General features: G+C 37.4%; 1 protein-coding gene across 1 annotated transcript in view; it reads right to left on the bottom strand.

The window, feature by feature from the left end:
* The window catches only part of LOC138334428 (ADAM 17-like protease), a 62361-nt gene that overhangs the window by 29355 nt on the left and 8744 nt on the right, over window positions 1-24262 (bottom strand). The window contains exons 6-12 of the mRNA XM_069283093.1: window positions 12047-12142; window positions 10823-10912; window positions 8985-9126; window positions 6663-6773; window positions 6375-6380; window positions 5992-6110; window positions 4823-4892 (exon numbers count right to left, since the gene is read on the bottom strand). Of these exons, the coding sequence (XP_069139194.1) occupies window positions 4823-4892; window positions 5992-6110; window positions 6375-6380; window positions 6663-6773; window positions 8985-9126; window positions 10823-10912; window positions 12047-12142 (634 nt within the window). The remainder of the gene's footprint in view (window positions 1-4822; window positions 4893-5991; window positions 6111-6374; window positions 6381-6662; window positions 6774-8984; window positions 9127-10822; window positions 10913-12046; window positions 12143-24262) is intronic.

Raw genomic sequence — 24262 nt, 5'->3', positions numbered from 1 at the left:
ATGTTGCGAAACATTTTGTCAGCTTTAGTGAAATGTTTGATTGTAGGGATATTCACCCCACGAATAGCTAGCATCATTTTGAGGTGAATTTTGCATGTAATAACTGCAAACTTTCTCACATTGCATAATGCAGTCTGTGGAACAGAATCTGATTGGGTAAGGATTTAACCATACATCTGACTGGGTAAGGATTTAACCATACATCTGATTGGGTAAGGATTTAACCATACATCTGATTGGGTAAGGATTTAACCATACATCTGATTGGGTTTTTAACCATACATCTGATTGGGTAAGGATTTAACCATACATCTGATTGGGTAAGAATTCAATAACCATACATCTGATTGGGTAAGATTTAACCATACATGATTGGGTAAGGATTTAACCATACATCTGATTGGGTAAGGATTTAACCATACATCTGATTGGGTAAGGATTTAACCATACATCTGTGATTGGGTAAGGATTTAACCATACATCTGATTGGGTAAGGATTTAACCATACATCTGATTGGGTAAGGATTTAACCATACATTTGATTGGGTAAGGATTTAACCATACATCTGATTGGGTAAGGATTTAACCATACATCTGATTGGGTAAGGATTTAACCATACATCTGATTGGGTAAGGATTTAACCATACATCTGATTGGGTAAGGATTTAACCATACATCTGATTGGGTAAGGATTTAACCATACATCTGATTGGGTAAGGATTTAACCATACATCTGATTGGGTAAGGATTTAACCATACATCTGATTGGGTAAGGATTTAACCATACATCTGATTGGGTAAGGATTTAACCATACATCTGATTGGGTAAGGATTTAACCATACATCTGATTGGGTAAGGATTTAACCATACATCTGATTGGGTAAGGATTTAACCATACATCTGATTGGGTAAGGATTTAACCATACATCTGATTGGGTAAGGATTTAAATACCATACATCTGATTGGGTAAGGATTTAACCATACATCTGATTGGGTAAGGATTTAACCATACATCTGATTGGGTAAGGATTTAACCATACATCTGATTGGGTAAGGATTTAACCATACATCTGATTGGGTAAGGATTTAACCATACATCTGATTGGGTAAGGATTTAACCATACATCTGATTGGGTAAGGATTTAACCATACATCTGATTGGGTAAGGATTTAACCATACATCTGATTGGGTAAGGATTTAACCATACATCTGATTGGGTAAGGATTTAACCATACATCTGATTGGGTAAGGATTTAACCATACATCTGATTGGGTAAGGATTTAACCATACATCTGATTGGGTAAGGATTTAACCATACATCTGATTGGGTAAGGATTTAACCATACATCTGATTGGGTAAGGATTTAACCATACATCTGATTGGTAAGGATTTAACCATACATCTGATTGGGTAAGGATTTAACCATACATCTGATTGGGTAAGGATTTAACCATACATCTGATTGGGTAAGGATTTAACCATACATCTGATTGGGTAAGGATTTAACCATACATCTGATTGGGTAAGGATTTAACCATACATCTGATTGGGTAAGGATTTAATGGGGTAAGGATTTAACCATACATCTGATTGGGTAAGGATTTAACCATACATCTGATTGGGTAAGGATTTAACCATACATCTGATTGGGTAAGGATTTAACCATACATCTGATTGGGTAAGGATTTAATCATACATCTGATTGGGTAAGGATTTAAATACATCTGATTGGGTAAGGATTTAACCATACATCTGATTGGGTAAGGATTTAATCATACATCTGATTGGGTAAGAATTTAATCATACATGTGATTGGGTAAGGATTTAACCATACATCTGATTGGATTTAACATATCTGGGGTAAGGATTTAACCATACATCTGATTGGGTAAGGATTTAACCATACATCTGATTGGGTAAGGATTTAACCATACATTGATTGGGTAAGGATTTAACCATACATCTGAATTGGGTAATGATTTAACCATACATCTATTGGGTAAGGATTTAACCATACATCTGATTGGGTAAGGATTTAACCATACATCTGATTGGGTAAGGATTTAACATACATCTGATTGGGTAAGGATTTAACCATACATCTGATTGGGTAAGGATTTAACCATACATCTGATTGGGTAAGGATTTAACCATACATCTGATTGGGTAAGGATTTAACCATACATCTGATTGGGTAAGGATTTAACCATACATCTGATTGGGTAAGGATTTAATAACCATACATCTGATTGGGTAAGGATTTAACCATACATCTGATTGGGTAAGGATTTAACCATACATCTGATTGGGTAAGGATTTAACCATACATCTGATTGGGTAAGGATTTAACCATACATCTGATTGGGTAAGGATTTAACCATACATCTGATTGGGTAAGGATTTAACCATACATCTGATTGGGTAAGGATTTAACCATACATCTGATTGGGTAAGGATTTAACCATACATCTGATTGGGTAAGGATTTAACCATACATTGATTGGGTAAGGATTTAACATACATCTATTGGGTAAGGATTTAACCATACATCTGATTGGGTAAGGATTTAACCATACATCTGATTGGGTAAGGATTTAACCATACATCTGATTGGGTAAGGATTTAACCATACATCTGATTGGGTAAGGATTTAACCATACATCTGATTGGGTAAGGATTTAACCATACATCTGATTGGGTAAGGATTTAACCATACATCTGATTGGGTAAGGATTTAACCATACATCTGATTGGGTAAGGATTTAACCATACATCTGATTGGGTAAGGATTTAACCATACATCTGGGATCATATTACCCAGTTAAGTCTCAGCTAGTTGATTGAGAACTCATCAGTATCTTACAGTCTTATAGTGACTTCGGTTTTATCTTTTTTATTTCACATTTCTATCATCCACTGAGCTAGGTCATAAAGGATGACCTCTGTAAGTTGTCGATGGTAAAGTGTGTGCTACATGTCTTTTGTTTCCCATATTACATGAACTTGTAAGTCTAAAAATTCACATGTAAATCATCTTAACTGTACCAGATTAACATTCCAGCAGTACAGAGAGAGTTAAAAATATAGCTGACATTTTCTAAAGAATTTTTGTCCACATCTTACATTTAGGTTCCCTAATAAACCGCCTTGTTATAATGGATGCTAATTACAGCAATTACGGTATTAAAAACAACCAGATTTATATATAAATACTGATATTTACACTGCCACAACTACTGTGATAAAAATATAATATTATATATAAATCATATAATAAAAAAACTATCATAATTACTAAAATAACTATATAGGAGTATAGAGGATCTTGCTAAGATAGCACAGAGACGTACAAAATAAAGAATGCCATGAGTAGGTAAAATATCAATTAATTTAAAGATGTTTCTTGAAGAATTTCCTGATCATATTATGATTAATTTCTTAGAAAGAACAAAAACGCAATAAATATTCTTAGTATTAGTATCTTCAAATTATTAGACAGAGAAAAAAGAAATTGTTCTCACTCGAAAAATCAAGAAAGAACTTCAAAGAAGGGTTAAAATAAAGAACATCTAATTTTTAAAATAGACCAAAAACACATTTAGTATATTATGATAGTCTATATCAAGCAATAGATACACTAGGCAGATCAAAATACTCGTACCACTGTATTGGTTTAAACGTTACAGGTTTGGTCAAGTTTGATGGCTTTTAGCTTTGATTTTAGTAATTTGGGTTCAATTTCAAATTTGTCACATAAATGTTTCAAATAAATGATAATGTATTTTCACAAATAAGAGAAGGGGCACTATTTTTTTGGCCCAGTTTTAGATATTTCTTCTGAAACAGACTAAAGTCATACTAGCAATCTTGCTATTATTTTCCTAATATTTCTGATATTAACAAAATGTGGGGCACCCTTATAAGAGAAAGGGCCATTCATAGGGAAAATACAGCAATTAATGCAATGAGTAAATACCTGGTACTATGAAAAACTAAATTCTAATCAATATTATGTTACCAAAGGTAGAAATGGAAATATGAATGAAAGTTTCAATCATTTTAAAATTTGATTCTCAAATTGGGTGTTACAAAATCTGAAACTGAACCATAATATCATGGGTAAAAATAAAGGCAGTTCTGGTAGAATTATATTCATGTTAACATTAGTCCAATATCACCAGTATGTTCATATATCCAGTATTAGGTATACACTTATATATACCAATTCTATACAGTCATCAGAGTATTAGGTATACACTTATATATACCAATTCTTACCTGAATTTTCTGTTAGGGACAATTAAAATCATGAATTAAAAGTTTAAGAAACAAATCGTTTGAATGCATGCAAAAGCAGTAGATAACCATCAGCCAAATTAACAATAGAAACAAACAAAGTCAGGCAAAGCTTGGGTATCAAATTAATTCTGATTACGACATCTAATGTCATTATATAACAAAATCGTCAAGTTAATCCCAAATCATTATTATCAAACCATCCCATCGTTAGAGATGTCCAGAGTCAGATTGATAAGGAACAGGAAAAAAAGAAGATTTTTATTGAGCTTATATGTTTTTCCATCCCTTGTTAGTTTTTCTCATTTAAATTTACACTATCACCTTGGTTTAAAAGTATAACGGTATAAATCTTTAGTCTAGTTACCATAACGGTATAAATCTTAGTCTATTCACCATATGGGTATAAATCTTAATCTATTCACCATAAGTAAAAACGATACTAAACAATCTTTATATAAATTCATTATACCCATGTTTTTATGTATATTTATATCAACAGATAATTCAATTCACTTACCAGAGAAACAGTCGTAGCCCTTACTCTCCAATACTTTGAACACATACTGTCGACTACAGGGTGAAAACAACTTAAATAAAAAAGAAAGTCTCTTAAAATACGTCATACAGAGTAAACCAGTACGAGATACTCTGGCCCTCACACCAGACTTAGACATTTTGACAGATATCAGTCTGTATTTTTGCTTCACTAAATTTTAAATTTTTATGTAAAATGACTCTTATGTGACATTTTTTTTCACAATTTACAGTTAAAACTTGTTGTTGACCTTCATAATTGTATTTGACTGAATAAACTAACCCGATTGTTGGCCTGGTAACTGTCCCTAACTAACCTGATTATTGGCCTGGTAACAGTCCCTAACTAACCTGATTGTTGGCCTGGCAAACAGTCCCTAACTAACCTGATTGTTGGCCTGGTAACTGTCCCTAACTAATCTGATTATTGGCCTGGTAACAGTCCCTAACTAACCTAATTATTGGCCTGGCAAACAGTCCCTAACTTACTAACCTGATTGTTGGCCTGGCAACCAGTCCCTAACTAACCTGATTATTGGCCTGGTAACAGTCCCTAACTAACCTAATTATTGGCCTGGTAACCAGTCCCTAACTAACTAACCTGATCGTTGGCCTGGTAACCAGTCCCTAACTAACTAACCTGATTGTTGGCCTGGTAACTGTCCCTAACTAACCTGATTGTTGGCCTGGTAACCAGTCCCTAACTAACTAACCTGATTGTTGGCCTGGTAACTGTCCCTAACTAACCAACCTGATTGTTGGCCTGGTAACTGTCCCTAACTAACCTGATTGTTGGCCTGGTAACTGTCCCTAACTAACCAACCTGATTGTTGGCCTGGTAACTGTCCCTAACTAACCTGGTTGTTGGCCTGGTAACCAGTCCCCACCTAACCTGATTGTTGGCCAGGTAACCAGTCCCTAACTAACTAACCTGATTGTTGGCCTGGTAACTGTCCCTAACTAACTAACCTGATTGTTGGCCTGGTAACCTGTCCCTAACTTACTAACCTGATTGTTGTCCTGGTAACCAGTCCCTAACTAACCTGATTGTTGGCCAGGTAACCAGTCCCTAACTAACCTGATTGTTGGCCAGGTAACCAGTCCCTAACTAACCTGATTGTTGGCCTGGTAACCAGTCCCTAACTTACTAACCTGATTGTTGGCTTGGTAACCTGTGGTAGAGCTGGGGTACATGATAAACTTTCCACCAGAAGAGGATCTCGGTGAACAGCTACTAGTGTCGGGGTCATGTTCACATCCCCAGTTGTGGCCTAAAATAGAAACAACTGACCAATCAGCAGTGACCATAGAATCAACTTACCAGTCAGCATAGTGAAATCTGATAGCATCTTCTATCAGAAGATGACTTTATTCAAGAAAATTTACATGTAATCATACACATCCCATGGTGAGAATGGGTACTTGGTGAGAATTGATCGCCTGCCAGTAGAATTTAATGTTTATAATATATGATTTCTCTAACTCATTGTACCAGAAAAAAGAAAACAGAATTAAATCTACCTGGCAATACTTACCTAACTCTATTACAGGAAGGTCCGAGGTTTATATGAAATTAAAAAATGTACTGAATTAATTAGTTTACAAATTTGTTTCAAGAAATCATAAGAAAATTACAGTAAAGTTTATTGATAAGTTTAGCAATTTTGGGATTTTCATTTAGTTATCAAAAGAAATGGTATCCTGCATGTCTGTTTATTTTTCATCAAATTATTGCTTATCGATACATGTGACAGTGGAAAATAAGAAATCCTGGTTTAAAATCTTGTCAACATTTATCGTAACAAAACTTAGAAATGACATACCATGTGTCACTGTGAGAGTCGACGGCAAGCTCATGGCAGTACTGCCCCCTGGTGTCTGGAATGAGCTCACCCCGGTATTGACAGCTTGCTTCTTGCCATTTACATAAGCAGCTGTGAAAGAAGAAAGGATATGGACAAATAAATAAATTGAGCATTTTACTGCCTATACATACATTTGAGATAACACTATTACATCGGTGTGGTTTGATTAGTTTCAAGTCCTATTAACAGATGGAGTCATTTAAGGTCATACGAGGTTCAGATGGTGGAAGAAAGTACTCGGCTAAAGAAGAAAGTATCCGGATAAAGAAGAAAGTACCCAGATAAAGAAGAAAGTACCCAGATAAAGAAGAAAGTACCATGATAAAGAAGAAATTAAAGTGCCAGGATGAAAAAGAAAGTACCGTTAACGAAGAAAGTACCCGGATAAAGAAAGTACCTGGATAAAAGAAGAAAGTACCCAGCTAAAGAAGAAAGTACCCAGCTAAAGAAGAAAGTACCCAGATAAAGAAGAAAGTACCATGATAAAGAAGAAATTAAAGTGCCAGGATGAAAAAGAAAGTACCGTTAACGAAGAAAGTACCCGGATAAAGAAAGTACCTGGATAAAAGAAAAGTACAGTAAGAGAGTACCCAGTAAAGAAAAAGTACCCGGATAATAAAAAAGAAGAAAGTACCCAGATAAAGAAGAAAGTACCCAGATAAAGAAGAAAGTACCATGATAAAGAAGAAATTAAAGTGCCAGGATGAAAAAGAAAGTACCGTTAACGAAGAAAGTACCCGGATAAAGAAAGTACCTGGATAAAAGAAGAAAGTACCCGGATAAAGAAGAAAGTACCATGATAAAGAAGAAAATACCCGGCTAAAGAAGAGAGTACACCCTAATGAAAATGATCAGTACCAGGCAACTGCCCCACATGGGATTTCAACACGCGACCCAGAGATGGAAAGCTTGTGGTATATTATTTGTTGAGACTCCGCGACCCAGAGATGGAAAGCTTGTGGTATAATATTTGTTGAGACTCATCGACCCAGAGATGGAAAGCTTGTGGTATATTATTTGTTGAGACTCCGCGACCCAGAGATGGAAAGCTTGTGGTATAATATTTGTTGAGACTCATCGACCCAGAGATGGAAAGCTTGTGGTATATTATTTGTTAAGACTCCGTGACCCAGAGATGGAAAGCTTGTGGTATAATATTTGTTGAGACTCATCGACCCAGAGATGGAAAGCTTGTGGTATAATATTTGTTGAGACTCCGCGACCCAGAGATGGAAAGCTTGTGGTATACAATTTGTTGAGACTCCACGACCCAGAGATGGAAAGCTTGTGGTATATTATTTGTTGAGACTCTGCGACCCAGAGATGGAAAGCTTGTGGTATAATATTTGTTGAGACTCAGCCACTACTGATGGGCTAGCTACCTGCTGACTGATTCTACAAAATTTTAGCACTGATGTAAAAATTAATTTTTGATATACAAGTAGATTAAATGACAAAATGTAAGCAAGCCAACATTCATATGCAGGCTTATATCATATATCATATCATTGTATTATATACCATATAGATCTTATATAAACACTAATAACCTATAGACAAACTCCAGTAGTGATGGAGCCTTGATAAGATGACGCAAAGAAAGAAAGAAGGTAGGACAAGCAGGTAAGCCTCAAAAACTGTTCTCCTAAAAGTTGCTGCAAGGTTAAAGGGACAATTCAGTGAGGCTAATTCTGTTACAAACCACAAAGCAAAATAGGACATAAATGTATTGTTCTACATTCCTTATAAAATATATGATAAGAAATATTGACAAATTCCATAACATTGTTAAGTATTTTTAATTGATCCCGTTGAAATTCCAAATCGTTGATCAATACGATTAAGCAGGAACAACATGTCCACTGTACTCACACCCGAGCCAAAGTCACGCATGTTAAACTAATGCAATACATAACCACTGAGGAGTTAATGAAATTATTTTTAGACAAGAACATGCAGATAATAGTGTTTACACAACTGGAAGGGCGATTTGAGTAGACAAAGAATTCTTTACTACACAGACAAGGGTCAGGATTCGGCATACAAGGCTATGTGTAGTGACGGTTGAACATTTCACTACAGTGGACTTTTCTGGCATATCACAGTAAAACCAACTAATCTAATTTCCATAAAAACTGGTTTGTTTCCAAAATATGTGCAAGTTTTAATGTACCCTTAGACTGAATTGTCCCTTTAATTAAATAAGATTCATAAAACTAATATATTAGCAACTGTAACATGTTTCTTTATACTGTAGATTGAATATCTGTTAGTGCGTACCTCTGGAGCAAATTCCACCAAGGTTATATTTGTGTGGAGAGGCTATGTAAGCCAAACCCAGTTTTCCTCGGAAGGCTTGGTAGGTAAACAAATGTCCTAAACACATGTCCTTGAAATCCTGCACATGTGATTCCCCAAACCACTAAAAAAAGATAATCATGAATACAAATATTAAAGATGCTCCACCGCCGACAAATGGTACTTTTTCACTATCAAAAACAGGAGCAGACGATTTAGTATTTTTCTTCAGTTACAAAAGTTACTTACTTTACACCATTACCACCATTGAAAAGTTTGAGCTTCTAATTTTACTTGAAGTTAAAAATATGAAAAGTAATTAATTGCATCCCGAAAAAATTCCGTGTCACTATATCCTATATGGAATACAAGTACTGATTGCGTATGCACCAAAGGTGAAATAAATTATTTCATGTTATTTTTGTGTTAATTAGGCATATATATACACGATTAAACACCAATTATTGTTCAAATGATGAATATCAGTTATGCTCTGTCGGCAGTGGAGCATCTTTAAACATGTCAACACATATAAATGCATACAGAAATGCGCAATGGCATATTGCGTTAACCTAAATTATATCATGAGATTATCTTATCAATCTGGACTCAGATTTCCTAGTACAATTCAGATGAATAATGAAACTTTTTAACATACGTAAAAAAAAGCAATCAAATATTCGTCTGTGCGTGCTCAATGAACAAGCCTGGATATCTGGACTCTGTGGTAATAGTTTCACTGAGAAGCACTCAATGTGCCTTATACTGCTCTTACTTATTTATCTCTGACAATAACTCAAACCTAGTTAACTGTATAACATGATATATTTGTGTGTATTTTCTTACGCGGTCTGGAGCTTTGTATAATTTCATGGACAGAAATATTTGTGGATTCGCGATGGACCAATAGTGACTGTTGTTTAAAACAAAATTTTGTTGTTTTTATTGTTCCAGAGCAACCAAGAAAACCAACGAAATTTCTACACACAAATACTTCATGTTGTACAGTAGATGGTTGTAATGAATTTCACATAAGCTTTGATATACATTGATATATCAAGTTACCACAGTGATAACAGAGTACTGCTTCTTAACACATGTACAGATGACTGTAGACTTTGGATGATACATAAGCAATACTACCCATAGGTGTTGATCTGACGAGTCGGATCGCACTCTCTGACTCTTTACCAACACTCGTGATATTTTCCTCCGCACAACAAATGAGTGCGATCTGACTTGTCAGATCAACACATATGGGTCATTTTGCATTTATCACATACCGGGTACCGTTATTATTATGATGTTTTAATGATTCTTTAGAGCTTTGTAAGTTTTAGTCATAACCACTTTGCTTTAAGTTTACTTGTCAGTATCGTAACAAAGTTTCCCGAGAACGTAAATTCTCCTTACTATTTGCCAATCACACGAAATTTCATTTAATCTATATTGTGCAAATATAATCTGAGTATCTAAATATCAATTTCACATTTATATGATGCTATGTACCAATATATTTTATATACATAGAAACACAAGAAAAGCTAGGTGAAATCCATCTTGAAATCCATCATGTCAAAAGGTTCAAGATGGATTTCACCTAGCTTTTCTTGTGTTTCTATGTACCTGAAGATGGCCAAGAGGCCGAAAATTTGTGAAAGAGATATTCATACTGTTTAAAGCCAAATTATACATTTTGATCTAGGTCATGGGCGAGATATTCTTTAAACTTTATGAACTCAATAGCATTGAATGAATGTAGCACATTAGCATGAGGCTGACATCACAGACTATATAATTATGTATACTTTTAGACTTACATCTAGAACATTTGACATGTCGTTAACCCGGTCGGCCATGTTGTAATGGTTGTTGTTATCGCTGTTTGAGTACGATTCGTGGACTATAATCTGTAATAATATGTTGTACAGACATGAATTACATAATATTGTTGAATTGTTACATCATTCTAGTATTTTTTGGAGGAAAATTACTTTCTTTTTCCTAGAAAAGTGTTAAGTAACTCTCACAAGAACATGATGTAACAATCAATAGCTACCTCCAAGATCAGGTACATTAACTCTGTAATATACACAATAAGTTTGTACAAAATGTATCTCTTTGCATCAACACCAGTACATTAAAAGTGAACAAAGTGAAATTTGAAAATATGAGATTGAAGCTAATGAGTGTTATTGCAACAAGAGAACTGAAACATTTAACTCATGTTCCATTTATTCAAATATTTCCATGATAGAAAAATATAGACATAAGAAATGTAAACCAATGGCTTACCAATAACTTAGCAACCCCTTAATTGAGAAAATGGGGACCAATCACCTGGTTACCTTAGTGACCACAATTTTGGCAAAAGAAAACCTGCATGCACATCTACACATGTTTCCCGAAACTGCTGTAAGTTTCATTAAAATTGTCCTTAAGTTAGTAATTTAGGAGTTTTCTACGAACAAACAAGCTGATTCCAGTACACCTTCCTATTTTTGAATCCCCGCCCTATAAGAATGTTACTAATGCAATATGAGTGCTATTCAATGCTTAGTTTCAGAGTACGTAGTATATAGTTTATATGGAATTAGCGAAATTGACCCTTTTGGCCCATTCCACAGTCCCCCCGAGGGGTCAGGCCCACAATTTGTACAATTTTGAATCCCTACCCCATAAAGTTGTTACCAATGCAATATGAGTGCTATACAATTCTTAGTTTCAGAGAAGAAGACATTTATATAAAACAGTCAAATTATTCCCTTATGACCCCACCCCTCAGGCCCCCGGGTGATCAGCCCAAACATTTGTACGATTTTCAGTCAATACCCCATAAGGATGCTACCAGTCAAATTTTGCTAAATTCTGACCAGCGGTTATGGAGAAGAAGTCGATTGTTGACGGAAGGACAGACAATAGACACCGGACACTGTAGTATGCATAAGCTCACCTTGAATTGGCCCTTCCGACCAGGTGAGCTAAATATAAAGTATAATTACAAATTACTGACTTAACACATCAGGTATCAGACATTTTCTTACCTCTACAATTTCAAATCCTGATCTAATGATCTTCTCTTTGTTATCTGTCCAAACTGTACTTTTGTAGTAACCATTGACTCTGTCTATCAAACTGATCTAAAACATCAAATGTTTTAACACTTTAGGGGTCATGGTGGCCATCTTGGATTTCATGGAAAAAATCTAAACCGGTATTGCACATCTACACACTACTGTATACAAACATGGAAATTTATGTGATGGGGGATTACACTAATGACAAAGGAATATTTTACATAAATATTCCCCCTTGTGAATATTAATACATACATGTGAAACTATAGTACAAAAAAATAACATGGATATTTATCACAAAAATAATTACATCATGAAATACATCCATGTTTATATTATCAGGTATTAGTAGGGTATATGTGCTGTTTCAAAACAATTAGCCTATTGGTTTCAGAGGAAATCTAGGGCACCAATTTTGGACGAAAGAATGGACGGACAGACAGACTAACAGTGATTATTATTAGGCTCCTGCATTGTTTATGGTGACTTTATACAAACTATATACTGTAGGCTTGATGGTGACTTTATACAAACTATATACTGTAGGCTTGATGGTGACTTTATACAAACTATATACTGTAGTCTTGATGGTGACTTTATACAAACTATATACTGTAGGCTTGATGGTGACTTTATACAAACTATATACTGTAGTCTTGATGGTGACTTTATACAAACTATATACTGTAGGCTTGATGGTGACTTTATACAAACTATATACTGTAGGCTTGATGTGACTTTATACAAACTATATACTGTAGTCTTGATGGTGACTTTTATACAAACTTATATATACTGTAGGCTTGATGGTGACTTTATACAAACTATATACTGTAGCTTGATGGTGACTTTATACAAACTATATACTGTAGGCTTGATGGTGACTTTATACAAACTATATATACTGTAGGCTTGATGGTGACTTTATACAAACTATATACTGTAGGCTTGATGGTGACTTTATATAATACTGTAGGCTTGATGGTGACTTTATACAAATATATACTGTAGGCTTGATGGTGACTTTATACAAACTATATACTGTAGTTGATGTGACTATCAAACATATGTGCTTGATGGTGACTTATACAAACTATATACTGTAGGCTTGATGGTGACTTTATACAAACTATATACTGTAGCTTGATGGTGACTTTATACAAACTATATACTGTAGGCTTGATGGTGACTATATACAAACTATATACTGTAGGCTTGATGGTGACTTTATACAAACTATATACTGTAGGCTTGATGGTGACTTTATACAAACTATATACTGTAGGCTTGATGGTGACTATATACAAACTATATATACTGTAGGCTTGATGGTGACTTTATACAAACTATATACTGTAGGCTTGATGGTGACTTTATACAAACTATATACTGTAGGCTTGATGGTGACTTTATACAAACTATATACTGTAGGCTTGATGGTGACTTTATACAAACTATATACTGTAGGCTTGATGGTGACTTTATACAAACTATATACTGTAGGCTTGATGGTGACTTTATACAAACTATATACTGTAGGCTTGATGGTGACTTTATACAAACTATATACTGTAGGCTTGATGGTGACTTTTATACAAACTATATACTGTAGGCTTGATGGTGACTTTATACAAACTATATACTGTAGGCTTGATGGTGACTATATACAAACTATATACTGTAGTCTTGATGGTGACTTTATACAAACTATATACTGTAGGCTTGATGGTGACTTTATACAAACTATATACTGTAGTCTTGATGGTGACTTTATACAAACTATATACTGTAGGCTTGATGGTGACTTTATACAAACTATATACTGTAGGCTTGATGGTGACTTTATACAAACTATATACTGTAGGCTTGATGGTGACTTTATACAAACTATATACTGTAGTCTTGATGGTGACTTTATACAAACTATATTACTGTAGTCTTGATGGTGACTTTATACAAACTATATACTGTAGCTTGATGGTGACTTTATACAAACTATATACTGTAGTCTTGATGGTGACTTTATACAAACTATATACTGTAGGCTTGATGGTGACTTTATACAAACTATATACTGTAGGCTTGATGGTGACTTTATACAAACTATATACTGTAGGCTTGATGGTGACTTTATACAAACTATATACTGTAGGCTTGATGGTGACTTTATACAAACTATATACTGTAGGCTTGATGGTGACTTTATACAAACTATATACTGTAGGCTTGATGGTGACTTTATACAAACTATATACTGTAGTCTTGATGGTGACTTTATACAAACTATATACTGTAGGCTTGATGGTGACTTTATACAAACTATACTATATACTGTAGGCTTGATGGTGACTTTATATACAAACTATATACTGTAGGCTTGATGGTGACTTTATACAAACTATATACTGTAGTCTTGATGGTGACTTTATACAAACTATATACTGTAGTCTTGATGGTGACTTTATACAAACTATATACTGTAGGCTTGATGGTGACTTTATACAAACTATATACTGTAGGCTTGATGGTGACTTTATACAAACTATATACTGTAGGCTTGATGGTGACTTTATACAAACTATATACTGTAGGCTTGATGGTGACTTTATACAAACTATATACTGTAGGCTTGATGGTGACTTTATACAAACTATATACTGTAAGCTTGATGGTGACTTTATACAAACTATATACTGTAGGCTTGATGGTGACTATATACAAACTATATGCTACTGTAGTCTTGATGGTGACTTTATACAAACTATATACTGTAGGCTTGATGGTGACTTTATACAAACTATATACTGTAGGCTTGATGGTGACTTTATACAAACTATATACTGTAGGCTTGATGGTGACTTTATACAAACTATATACTGTAGGCTTGATGGTGACTTTATACAAACTATATACTGTAGTCTTGATGGTGACTTTATACAAACTATATACTGTAGGCTTGATGGTGACTTTATACAAACTATATACTGTAGGCTTGATGGTGACTTTATACAAACTATATACTGTAGTCTTGATGGTGACTTTATACAAACTATATACTGTAGTCTTGATGGTGACTTTATACAAACTATATACTGTAGGCTTGATGGTGACTTTATACAAACTATATACTGTAGGCTTGATGGTGACTTTATACAAACTATATACTGTAGTCTTGATGGTGACTATATACAAACTATATACTGTAGGCTTGATGGTGACTTTATACAAACTATATACTGTAGTCTTGATGGTGACTTTATACAAACTATAACTGAGCTTGATGGGACTTTATACAAACTATATACTGTAGTCTTGATGGTGACTTTATACAAACTATATACTGTAGTCTTGATGGTGACTTTATACAAACTATATACTGTAGGCTTGATGATGACTTTATACAAACTATATACTGTAGGCTTGATGGTGACTTTATACAAACTATATACTGTAGTCTTGATGGTGACTTTATACAAACTATATACTGTAGGCTTGATGGTGACTATTATACAAACTATATACTGTAGGCTTGATGGTGACTTTATACAAACTATATACTGTAGGCTTGATGGTGACTTTATACAAACTATATACTGTAGGCTTGATGGTGACTTTATACAAACTATATACTGTAGGCTTGATGGTGACTTTATACAAACTATATACTGTAGCTTGATGGTGACTTTATACAAACTATATACTGTAGGCTTGATGGTGACTTTATACAAACTATATACTGTAGGCTTGATGGTGACTTTATACAAACTATATACTGTAGGCTTGATGGTGACTTTATACAAACTATATACTGTAGGCTTGATGGTGACTTTATACAAACTATATACTGTAGGCTTGATGGTGACTTTATACAAACTATATACTGTAGGCTTGATGGTGACTTTATACAAACTATATACTGTAGGCTTGATGGTTGACTACAAACTATATACTGTAGGCTTGATGGTGACTTTATACAAACTATATACTGTAGGCTTGATGGTGACTTTATACAAACTATATACTGTAGGCTTGATGGTGACTTTATACAAACTATATACTGTAGGCTTGATGGTGACTTTATACAAACTATATACTGTAGGCTTGATGGTGACTTTATACAAACTATATACTGTAGGCTTGATGGTGACTTTATACAAACTATATACTGTAGGCTTGATGGTGACTTTATACAAACTATATACTGTAGGCTTGATGGTGACTTTATACAAACTATATACTGTAGGCTTGATGGTGACTTTATACAAACTATATACTGTAGGCTTGATGTTGAACTTTATACAAACTATATACTGGTAGGCTGATGGGTGACTTTATACAAACTATATACTGTAGTCTTGATGGTGACTTATACAAACTATATACTGTAGCCATGAGGCTTGATGGTGACTTTATACAAAACTTACTTGGAGCTACTGTACTGTAGCTTGATGGTGACTTTATATACAAACAATATACTTGTAATGGTGACTTTATACAAAACTACTGTAGGCTTGATGATGACTTTATACAAACTATATACTGTAGGCTTGATGGTGACTTTATAACAAACTATATACTGGAGGCTTGATGGTGACTTATAAACAAAATATATACTGTGAGTCTTGATGGTGACTATACTACAAACGATATACTCAAGGCTTGATGGTGATATATGACAAAACTATATTCTGCAGTCTTGATGATGCTTTACTTTACAAAAAACCTATATACTGTAGTCATTTGATGGTGACCTTTTATCAAACTCATGATACTGTAGGCTTGACCTTCTATACTAGAGATATCATACTTAATAATTTTGATTTTGAATGTTTACTATCTACTGTAGTCTTTGATGTGTCTATTTACAAACTATGATACTGTATGTCTTGATGTCAGAATTAATAATGGGTGATATCTTTTCAGTCCTAAGCTACATGGTAACACTATTACACAAACTTTAATTTTTTAAAACCGGATGCACCTGAATCTTACTACATCAAATATAAACTCTAGCTTTGATGTTGACTATATGACAAACCCATGGAGTGATTGACTGTAGGCGTTGATGATGACTTTATCCCTAGGGACGGTGTTTAGTGTTACATTGGTACATTTAGGTCCTGACAGACGGACTGAAGTCTTCAGGATGACTTGGAATATAAACTTGTATAACATGCCAGTACAACATTGAACAGATGCAGAGGAGCGAGTGTCTCCAGGACGCGGCTGTACTGGCATTGGAAACATGGATATTGTGATGACAAAAAAGAAAAAAAATAGAACGGTAACTTGTTTGTCTCCAGGACGGCTGTAATGTACATTGTACACATGGAGTGATTGACAGAAGGGGGTGGTTGTCTCTAGGACGCTGTACTGTAGCATGACTAAACACTGGATGTACCGTGATTGGACAAATACGGAGGAGGTATCTCTAGGAGGGTTGCAATATATGTTGTAAACACGTGGTAGTGACTGTACAATTGATGGAGCGTGTCCTCACAGACGGCTGTAATGTTTCATTGTAAAACATAGAGAGAAAATATATGTTGTACAGCATGGAATGTGATTGACAGAAGGAGAATGCCTTTCCAGGGATGGCTGTACTATTACATCTGTAATACTATGGATTTAGTTGAATGACAGAGAAGGAGGGAGTGGTTGTCTCGATTAACGCTTAAATTATTACATGTAACCTGTGCCTTGCATTGCAGATACGGAGGCACGGAAGTGTCTCTCCCGATGGTGTGTTATGTGACATTGTTAAACGTACATTGCTGATTGATGAAGGGGACCGGTTATCCAGGGGATGAGAGAACTATACATTGTATACTTGGAGTCCTGTGACGCAAGGAGGGGAGGTGTCTCAATGGACGGCTGTAATAATACACTGTAAACATAGAAGTGGATTGCCAGAAGAGGAGGAAGGTTGTCTTCCAGGTATGGCTGTAATGTCACTTGTCAAATCTCACAATGGAGTGATTGACAGAGAGACGTGAGCGCCTGATCTAGGAGGTGTGTATTATAATTTGTAAAATGGTGAGGTGATGACAGAGAAGGTCAGGAAGGTGTTCCAGGCCGGCTGTGAATGTACATTGTAAAACATGGAGTGAAGGACAGAATGAGACGAGGTGTCTTCAGGACGGCCCTGTTACTACAATTTAACATGGACGGTGATTGGACAGCAGGTGCAGGACGGGTTTGTCTCCAGGATGGCTGTGTAATGTACAGTTGTTAACAATGAGTTAATTGACAGACGGAGGGATGGTATCTCCAGGGGTCGGTTGTAATACTACATTGTAAACAATGGGAGTGATTGACAGAAGGAGGGAGTATTTCCGAGGAAGGGTTGTCTAATAATACATTGTAACTCATGGAGTGTATTGACAAGAATGGCGGAGGTGGTGTGCCAGGATGGCTGTAATTTTTACATTGTAACATGGGAAGTGATGTTGGTAGCAAGCAGGAGGAGAGTTGTGAGCGCGAGTTGTCTCCTGGACGGCTGTAAGTGTACATTCGCTCACATTGAAGTGAATTGACAGAAGGGGAGATGGTATCTCCAGGACGGCTTTTGTAATACAATTTAATACATGGAGTGATTGACAAAGAAGGAGGAAGGTAGTCTCAGGCTACGGTCTCTGTTATGTACATGTTTAACATGGAGTGAATTGAAAGAAAAGACTGGAAAGAGTCTCAGGATGGATTGTAATTAATTACATTGTAAACATGGAGTGATTGACCAGAAGGAGGGAAGGTGTCTCCAGGACGGCTGATAATATACATTGCTGACAACATTGGAGTGATGACAGAAGGAGAGGAGGACTACGGTGTCTCAGGCACGGCTTGCACGTAATGTACCATTGTAAACATGGGAGTGATTGACAGTAGGACGGGAGGTTGTCGTCCCGGACGGCAAGCTGTAAATATATACATTGGTAAACATGGAGTGTATTGACAGAGGTCGGAGGAAAAAGCTGGTTCCGGATGGCTGTTATAATGTTACATTTGAGTCATAAAGGACGTGGATTAACAAGAAGGAGCGCGAAGCGCTTCCAGGCAAGCATGTAAACTTATACATTGAGTAAACTCTGGAGTGATTGAGACCGAAGGAGGAGAAGTGTCCACAGGCAGGCTGTAAAACTACATTGTAAACATGGTCTGCTTGTAAGAAGGAGGAAGTGTCTCCAGGATGGCTTGTAATATACAATGTAAATCAAGGAGCGGCTGCGTTGACAGCATGAGGAAGTCTCTCCCGGACGGCTGAACTACCAATTGTAAACATGGAGTGTTTTGTGTAAGGCAGGACGAATGTGTCTGCAGGACGGCTGTTATGTAGATTGTTAACAGGAGAGGACAGAAGGAGGTGAGTGTCTCTTCAGGACGGTTGCATATATATGTTTGTAAACCATGGAGTGATTGCCAGAAGGAGGAGCGAGGAGTTGTCTCCAGGACGGCGTGTATATACATTGAGGTAAACATGGATTGTTGAAGAAGGAGAGAGGTGTCTTCAGGACTGCTGTAATGTACATTGTAAACATGGAGTGATTGACAGAAGGAGGGAGGGTGTCTCCAGGACGGCTGTATAGTATACATTGTAAACATGGAGTGATTGAGAAGAGGAGGAAAAGTCTCAGGACGGCTGTTATGTTAAGGAAAACACGGAGTGAAACAGAAGGAAGTGAGAGTGTCATTGTAATGTACATTGGAGTGATTGACAGAAGGAGAGGAGGGTGTCTCCAGGACTGTAATGTAATTGTACATGGAGTAAACATGGAGGGAGTGTCTCAGGATGGTTGAAACATGAATTGACAGAAGGAGGGAGGTGTCTCCCACTGGCTGTAATATACATGTAATGGAGTGATTGACAGAAGGAGGGGGAAGTTGTCTCCAGGACGGCTGTAATATGTGTGTGTAAACATGGATGTGATTGACAGAAGGAGGGAGAGTGTCTCCAGGACGGCTGTTAATGTACATTGTAAACATGGAGTGATTGACAGAAGGAGGGAGGTGTCTCCAGGACGGCTGTAATATAGTACATTGTAAACATGGAGTGATTGACAGAAGGAGGAAGGTGTCTCCAGGGACGGTGTAATGATACATTTGTAAACATGGAGTGATTGACAGAAGGAGGAGGTGTCTCCAGGACGGCTGTAATATACATTGTAAACATGGAGTGATTGACAGAAGGAGGGAGGTGTCTCCAGGACGGCTGTAATGTACATTGTAAACATGGAGTGATTGACAGAAGGAGGAAGGTGTCTCCAGGATGGCTGTAATATACATTGTAAACATGGAGTGATTGACAGAAGGAGGGAGGTGTCTCCAGGACGGCTGTAATATACATTGTAAACATGGAGTGATTGACAAGAAGGAGGAAGAGTGTCTCCAGGACGGCTGTAATGTACACATTGTAAACATGGAGTGATTGACAGAAGGGATGAGGTGTCTCAGGAGCTGTAATTACATTGGTGTCTCTGACAGGGACGGCTCAGGATGGCTGTAATGTACATTGTAAACATGGAGTGATTGACAGAAGGAGGGAGGTGTCTCCAGGACGGCTGTAATGTACATTGTAAACATGGAGTGATTGACAGAAGGAGGAAGGTGTCTCCAGGACGGCTGTAATATACATTGTAAACATGGAGTGATTGACAGAAGGAGGAAGGTGTCTCCAGGACGGCTGTAATATACATTGTAAACATGGAGTGATTGACAGAAGGAGGAAGTGTCTCCAGGACGGCTGTAATATACATTGTAAACATGGAGTGATTGACAGAAGGAGGAAGGTGTCTCCAGGATGGCTGTAATATACATTGTAAACATGGAGTGATTGACAGAAGGAGGAAATGTCTCCAGGAGGCTGTAAATATACATTGTAAACATGGAGTGATTGACAGAAGGAGGGAGGTGTCTCCAGGATTGGCTGTAATGTACATTGTAAACATGGAGTGATTGACAGAAGGAGGAGGTGTCTCCAGGACGGCTGTAATATACATTGTAAACATGGAGTGATTGACAGAAGGAGGAAGAGGTGTCTCCAGGACGGCTGTAATGTACATTGTAAACATGGAGTGATTGACAGAAGGAGGAGAGTGTCTCCAGGACGGCTGTAATATTACATTGTAAACATGGAGTGATTGACAGAAGGAGGAAGTGTCTCCAGGACGGCTGTAATATACATTGTAAAATAACATGGAGTGATTGACAGAAGGAGGGAGGTGTCTCCAGGACGGCTGTATTACATTGTAAACATGGAGTGATTGACAGAAGAGAGGAGTGTCTCCAGGACGGCTGTAATGTACATTGTAAACATGGAGTGATTGACAGAAGGAGGAAGTGTCTCCAGGATGGCTGTAATATACATTGTAAACATGGAGTGATTGACAGAAGGAGGAAGGTGTCTCCAGGACGGCTGTAATGTACATTGTAAACATGGAGTGATTGACAGAAGGAGGAAGGTGTCTCCAGGACGGCTGTAATATGTACATTGTAAACATGAGGAGTGATTGACAAAAGGAGGGAGGTGTCTCCAGGACGGCTGTAATGTACATTGTAAACATGGAGTGATTGACAGAAGGAGGGAGGTGTCTCCAGGACGGCTGTAATACATTGTAAACATGGAGTACATTGTCTCCAAACAAACATGGAGTGATTGACAGAAGGAGGAGGTGTCTCCAGGACGGCTGTAATGTACATTGTAAACATGGAGTGATTGACAGAAGGAGGAAGGTGTCTCCAGGATGGCTGTAATGTACATTGTAAACATGGAGTGATTGACAGAAGGAGGAGGTGTCTCCAGGACGGCTGTATGTAACATTGTAAAATGGAGTGATTGACAGAAGGAGGGAGGTGTCTCCAGGACGGCTGTAATGTACATTGTAAACATGGAGTGATTGACAGAAGGAGGGAGGTGTCTCCAGGACGGCTGTAATGTACATTGTAAACATGGAGTGATTGACAGAAGGAGGGAGTGTCTCCAGGACGGCTGTAATAACATTGTAAACATGGAGTGATTGACAGAAGGGAGGAAGGTGTCTCCAGGACGGCTGTAATAATACATTGTAAACATGGAGTGATTGACAGAAGGAGGAGGTGTCTCCAGACTGGCTGTAATTACATGTGTAAACATGGAGTGATTGACAGAAGGAGGAGGTGTCTCCAGGAGGCTGTAATATACATTGTAAACATGGAGTGATTGACAGAAGGGGGGAAGTGTCTCCAGGATGGCTGTAATATACATTGTAAACATGGAGTGATTGACAGAAGGAGGGAGGTGTCTCCAGGACGGCTGTAATATACATTGTAAACATGGAGTGATTGACAGAAGGAGGAAGGTGTCTCCAGGATGGCTGTAATACACATTGTAAACATGGAGTGATTGACAGAAGGAGGGAGGTGTCTCCAGGACGGCTGTAATATACATTGTAAACATGGAGTGATTGACAGAAGGGGAAGGTGTCTCCAGGATGGCTGTAATATACATTGTAAACATGGAGTGATTGACAGAAGGAGTGAGGTGTCTCAGGACGGCTGTAATATACATTGTAAACATGGAGTGATTGACAGAAGGAGGAAGGTGTCTCCAGGACGGCTGTAATGTACATTGTAAACATGGAGTGATTGACAGAAGGAGGGAGGTGTCTCCAGGACGGCTGTAATATACATTGTAAACATGGAGTGATTGACAGAAGGAGGAAGGTGTCTCCAGGACGGCTGTAATATACATTGTAAACATGGAGTGATTGACAGAAGGAGGGAAGTGTCTCCAGGACGGCTGTAATATACATTGTAAACATGGAGTGATTGACAGAAGGAGGAAGGTGTCTCCAGGATGGCTGTAATATACATTGTAAACATGGAGTGATTGACAGAAGGAGGAAGGTGTCTCCAGGACAGCTGTAATATACATTGTAAACATGGAGTGATTGACAGAAGGGATGAGGTGTCTCCAGGACGGCTGTAATGTACATTGTAAACATGGAGTGATTGACAGAAGGAGGGAAGGTGTCTCCAGGCGGCTGTAATATACATTGTAAACATGGAGTGATTGACAGAAGGAGGAAGTGTCTCCAGGACGGCTGTAATATACATTGTAAACATGGAGTGATTGACAGAAGGAGGGAGGTGTCTCCAGGACGGCTGTAATATACATTGTAAACATGGAGTGATTGACAGAAGGAGAGAGAGGTGTCTCCAGGACGGCTGTAATATACATTGTAAACATGGAGTGATTGACAGAAGGAGGGAGGTGTCTCCAGGATGGCTGTAATGTACATTGTAAACATGGAGTGATTGACAGAAGGAGGAGGTGTCTCCAGGACGGCTGTAATATACATTGTAAACATGGAGTGATTGACAGAAGGAGGAGGTGTCTCAGGACGGCTGTAATGTACATTGTAAACATGGAGTGATTGACAGAAGGAGGAGGTGTCTCCAGGACGGCTGTAATATACATTGTAAACATGGAGTGATTGACAGAAGGGGGAGTGTCTCAGGACGGCTGTAATGTACTTGTAAACATGGAGTGATTGACAGAAGGAGGAGTGTCTCGGTGTAATATACATTGTAAACATGGAGTGATTGACAGAAGGAGGAAGGTGTCTCCAGGATGGCTGTAATATACATTGTAAACATGGAGTGATTGACAGAAGGAGGGAGGTGTCTCCAGGACGGCTGTAATGATACATTGTAAACATGGAGTGATTGACAGAAGGAGGAGGTGTCTCCAGGACGGCTGTAATATACATTGTAAACATGGAGTGATTGACAGAAGGAGGGAAGGTGTCTCCAGGATGGCTGTAATATACATTGTAAACATGGAGTGATTGACAGAAGGAGGGAGGTGTCTCCAGGACGGCTGTAATATACATTGTAAACATGGAGTGATTGACAGAAGGAGGAAGGTGTCTCCAGGACGGCTGTAATATACATTGTAAACATGGAGTGATTGACAGAAGGAGGAAGGTGTCTCCAGGACAGCTGTAATATACATTGTAAACATGGAGTGATTGACAGAAGGAGGGAAGTGTCTCCAGGACGGCTGTAATATACATTGTAAACATGGAGTGATTGACAGAAGGAGGAAGGTGTCTCCAGGATGGCTGTAATATACATTGTAAACATGGAGTGATTGACAGAAGGAGGGAGGTGTCTCCAGGATGGCTGTAATATACATTGTAAACATGG

Source organism: Argopecten irradians, chromosome 11 (assembly GCF_041381155.1).
Source record: "Argopecten irradians isolate NY chromosome 11, Ai_NY, whole genome shotgun sequence".
Lineage (NCBI taxonomy): Eukaryota > Metazoa > Mollusca > Bivalvia > Pectinida > Pectinidae > Argopecten > Argopecten irradians.
This window is presented reverse-complemented; position numbering and strand designations above follow the sequence as displayed.